Below are 4,008 nucleotides of genomic sequence, written 5' to 3'. Positions count from 1 at the left end.
ATACAAAACCTCTTACTAACATATTTATGAATGTGTTGATTCCAAAAAAAAACTCGAATATGAGGCACGATGTTTGTATAAAGTATATGACCATTAACAGCTCTTCAATGTGTCCGACGATGTGTAACTTACACTTTATCAATCTTAAATTATATTGCAAGTAAAATATATACAATTCACATATGCTACGAAGATTCTACGAAGTAATTTGAATATTTTGACAGAATTTTGACTACCTCATAGTGTTGGAATTTAAGATTCTATCAGATACATCAACCAGTCCATTTAGACTAATTCTTAATGTGAAAATTCACATAACACATAAGATTCATTTAACATAACTACTCACTATATTTTTACTAACAAGGCTTCTATTTTATATTTAAATGGGTGATTTGACGCCGTTGATTAATTCCAAAGTCCAGTTTTGCAAAGGTGTAGATAATGAAGTTGTCAATTATGTTGGGGATATTCCAATATCCTGTTCGTCAATTAATGACAAATTGACGTATTTTAATCGAGAATGATACCATATTGTTGTCATCATTCCATGTAGTATAAATATGTTAAAAATATTGGGAGTAAACTTATGTCAAATCAATTTATGAGGACATTAGTATTCGTTGCTATTATTGAGTCCACTTTTGCTAATCCCAAATATCAGATACTTGTGGTATTGAAAACAAACCTTTAGTGGATTCAAAAATCATTGGAGGACAGGAAGCAGCAAGGAATCAGTTTCCTTGGCTAGCTGTTGTATTTACCCATGGTGAGTGTACTGGTTCTATTTTGGATGAAAATTTGATTATTACTGCTAAGCAGCATTGTATTGATCTTAATGGTGTTGCCAATGTTCGTGTTGGGGTTCATAGCAAATATGGAAGTTTGAAAGATGAACCACATATGCAAATGCGAAAAAGTTCCCATTTTAACGTCTCGTCAAATGGAGACTTTGCTTTGATCAAATTGGACAGTCCTTTGCAATTAAATCAATATGTCCGACCAGTTTGCTTACCAACTCGTGCAAATGCTAGTAATTCCTTTGTTGGTTCAAAAGCGACCATAACAGGATGGGGTGTTAATAATTTTGATAGAGCAAATTATGCTGAATTATATTTTGCTAAAAATGTTTGAATTATTCAATGCAATTATGGAAAAGATATAATCTGTACCGATGCAAATCAAGGAAAGGATGTTTGTTTTGATGACAATGGTGGCCCTCTTAACACTAAGTATTTATATTTATAGAAACATTTTTCCTCATATTCTACCGTTGTAGAAAGTAGATATGGTATTATTAGTTTTTGAAATTAAATACATATGAGGGTGACTATTTAAAAAAATATTTGTAGGTCATTTCTGTTGATTCAGGGTTGTTTCACTGATGGTGGAAAAAGGTTTCCAACACTACTGCACAATTTGCATTAGGGCCTATAGCATTCCAAATCTTGAAGATGAAACAAATGAAAAATCCGAAATTCACATATCATCTTTGGAGACTTTGCTTGTTTTCATTAATAGAGTAACATGTTTAAACATAAGGGAGACCAAAAAAGTGAAAATAAATCTAAAATTATAGTTGGCAAATTTGTTTTACTTTGTTAGAATAATGGATAAGATAATTTCTGTGTTGGAGGAAGGAGGAGCAAAATTGTATGCCTGTACTTTTTATTATATATTTAGATATCATTTATATCACTACGATATAAAATATATTTTTCAATAATTCAATAATTGTGACTATGGACAAGTTGAAAGACTCTCAAATGTTTTAAACTACGCATTAGAAGCAAAATATTGAAGTTAATTGCCTTCGGAAGTTAGTTGTCAGATAAAGCCAAAGAATTAAACCTTCTCATTCTTTCTCATTATCTGTTAAAACCCCTTTTCCTCCGAACATATAATTGTTTTTTTCTTATGGCATTGTCATCCTTCTTTGAGAGCTTGAGTTGTTATTTTCGAATGTATTCCATAGGATACTTGAGAGCTTCGTTGGAATTTTTGTTTTGGGTCGACCATAAATAGTGTTTGAGTTGGTTTGTGGACTGTGTTCACCGTGATTGAAGCAATACCAAATGCATTACTTAAGTGCTCCAATTTTTGAATTGTTCTTAGGCATTAATATTTACCAAATCGTACTTCTTCTTCTGTAATATTCGAAATAGCTAACTTGACACGAATATTACCCTTCACTGTCGTTCTTGCTTCTGTCAATTGGGATGTTATGACTATTTTTCCATTTTTTAATTCAGAATTGAACCAAACTCATTCGTGTTCCAGATTATTGTGCGTTGAAGGAGCATCTAAAGGGGTTTTCAATAGGGACGCTCACATTTTACGTTGATAGGTTTCGAAAACAACATCATATTTGTTATTGTTTCTTTGACAGCTGTGTACAAAAATAATTGTAGTTTTATCACGGAGCAGTACACACTCGAGCAACGCTTGCAAATTATTAAAATTTATTACAAAAGTGGTGAGTTTTTGTTCCAAACTTTAAGAGCGTTAACTCCAATTTATGGTCAACGTAATCGACCTGCAAAATCAACAATTTAACGTTCGGTGAAAAAAATTGAGTCCACATACACGCTACATAATGTTCCTGTGCCAGTGATACAAAGAAATACACGAAGTGTAAAAAATATTGCTGCCGCATGCGCATCAATTCAAGATGACCCAAATTTGTCGCTTATGCGACAATACTGATACTGATTTTCAACGTAAAATCATCTTCAGCGATGAGGCACATTAATGGCTCAATGGCTCAATTATTGTTTGGTGTGGATTGCATGCTGGCAGTGTCATTGGGCCGTACTTTTTCGTCGACGATGACAATCGCCACGTTAATGTGAATGGAAATCGTTATCACGCCATGATAACCGATTTTGTTTGGCCTGAATGGGAAGATATGGACTTGGACGATATGTGGTTTCAACAAAACAGTGCCACTTCACACACAGCAAATGTTACATTCGATTTATTGAACATTAAGTTTGGTGAGCGTCTTATCTCCAGTAATGGACCAGTCAATTGGCCGCCTCGCTCGTGGGATTTAACGCCTCTAGACTATTTTGTTTGGGGTCACGTGAAAGCCCTGGTATACACCAATAATCCGTCGACGTTAGAAGAGCTCAGAACAAATATTCAATGCGAAGTTGCTGCAGTTTCAGCCAATTTATGCAGAAAAGTAGTCGAAAATTGGGCTCAACGATTGGACTTCGTAAAACGTGCATGTAGTGGTCATTCAAACGACATCGAATTTCATTCATAAATTAACTTGAATGTATTATAGCGGCAAATAAAGAAATCATCGATATCTCAAACAGTTTTTGTTAAAAAAACAAAATCTAAGCGCTGTTAACGAAAAACCCTTTATTTATACTTGGATTGTTTGTTCGGCTGGAATATAAAGTAATTCATGAGTTATTACTTCATACTTATTATTGCTCACAACCACTTCAGAAGAGTTTTTCTTCAGGGACCCATCTTAGCAGTTATTTCTTCACTTAAAGATATGCCTATTCCAATTTATCGTGGTGACTTACATACATGATAATATGTAAGATAACCTAAAAAATTTTACTATAATAGGCCGTGTTGACCATAGTGTTGATATAGCGTTGAAGTATTGATTACATCTCTGCCAGGTTCTCCTATAACCATGACCTGGTTGATACTTGTTCTTTTTATCATTGAGCTAGTTGGTTCTAGTTCTTTACCACTGACCAGGGTATGCTTTGAACTAATACTCCTCATCCATTACGTCTAATTCCCGGTAATAATTATAATTTATTTTTACATAATTTAGAATAATTACTTCAAAAATTATTCTTTTTAAGGTTAATTTTATATTTTTATTTGCTTATTTAAAATTTTGTTACCTCAAATCCTACCCACTGCGCCTATTTATAAAGACGTTTGTTACACAAGCAAATTGGCCGGAGTGAACGTTGGCGAAAAGAAAATAATTCTTATAAAAATGTTGTTGTTATATTAATATATTATAAA

General features: G+C 33.3%; 1 protein-coding gene across 1 annotated transcript; it reads left to right on the top strand.

Annotated features, from left to right (window-relative positions):
* Positions 1-664: 664 nt before the first annotated feature.
* On the top strand, positions 665-1,134 carry LOC121131390 (coagulation factor IX-like; the record flags this gene model as incomplete). Its single annotated transcript, XM_040726847.1, has 1 exon — positions 665-1,134. A coding segment is annotated over one exon (470 nt), but the record flags the coding sequence as incomplete, so codon positions are not given.
* Between the last annotated feature and the right edge of the window lie 2,874 nt (positions 1,135-4,008).

The sequence above is a fragment of the Lepeophtheirus salmonis genome, unplaced genomic scaffold, assembly GCF_016086655.4.
Source record: "Lepeophtheirus salmonis unplaced genomic scaffold, UVic_Lsal_1.4 unplaced_contig_5220_pilon, whole genome shotgun sequence".
Lineage (NCBI taxonomy): Eukaryota > Metazoa > Arthropoda > Copepoda > Siphonostomatoida > Caligidae > Lepeophtheirus > Lepeophtheirus salmonis.
Note: the sequence above shows the minus strand (reverse complement) of the source record. Positions and strands in the feature narration are given on the sequence as shown.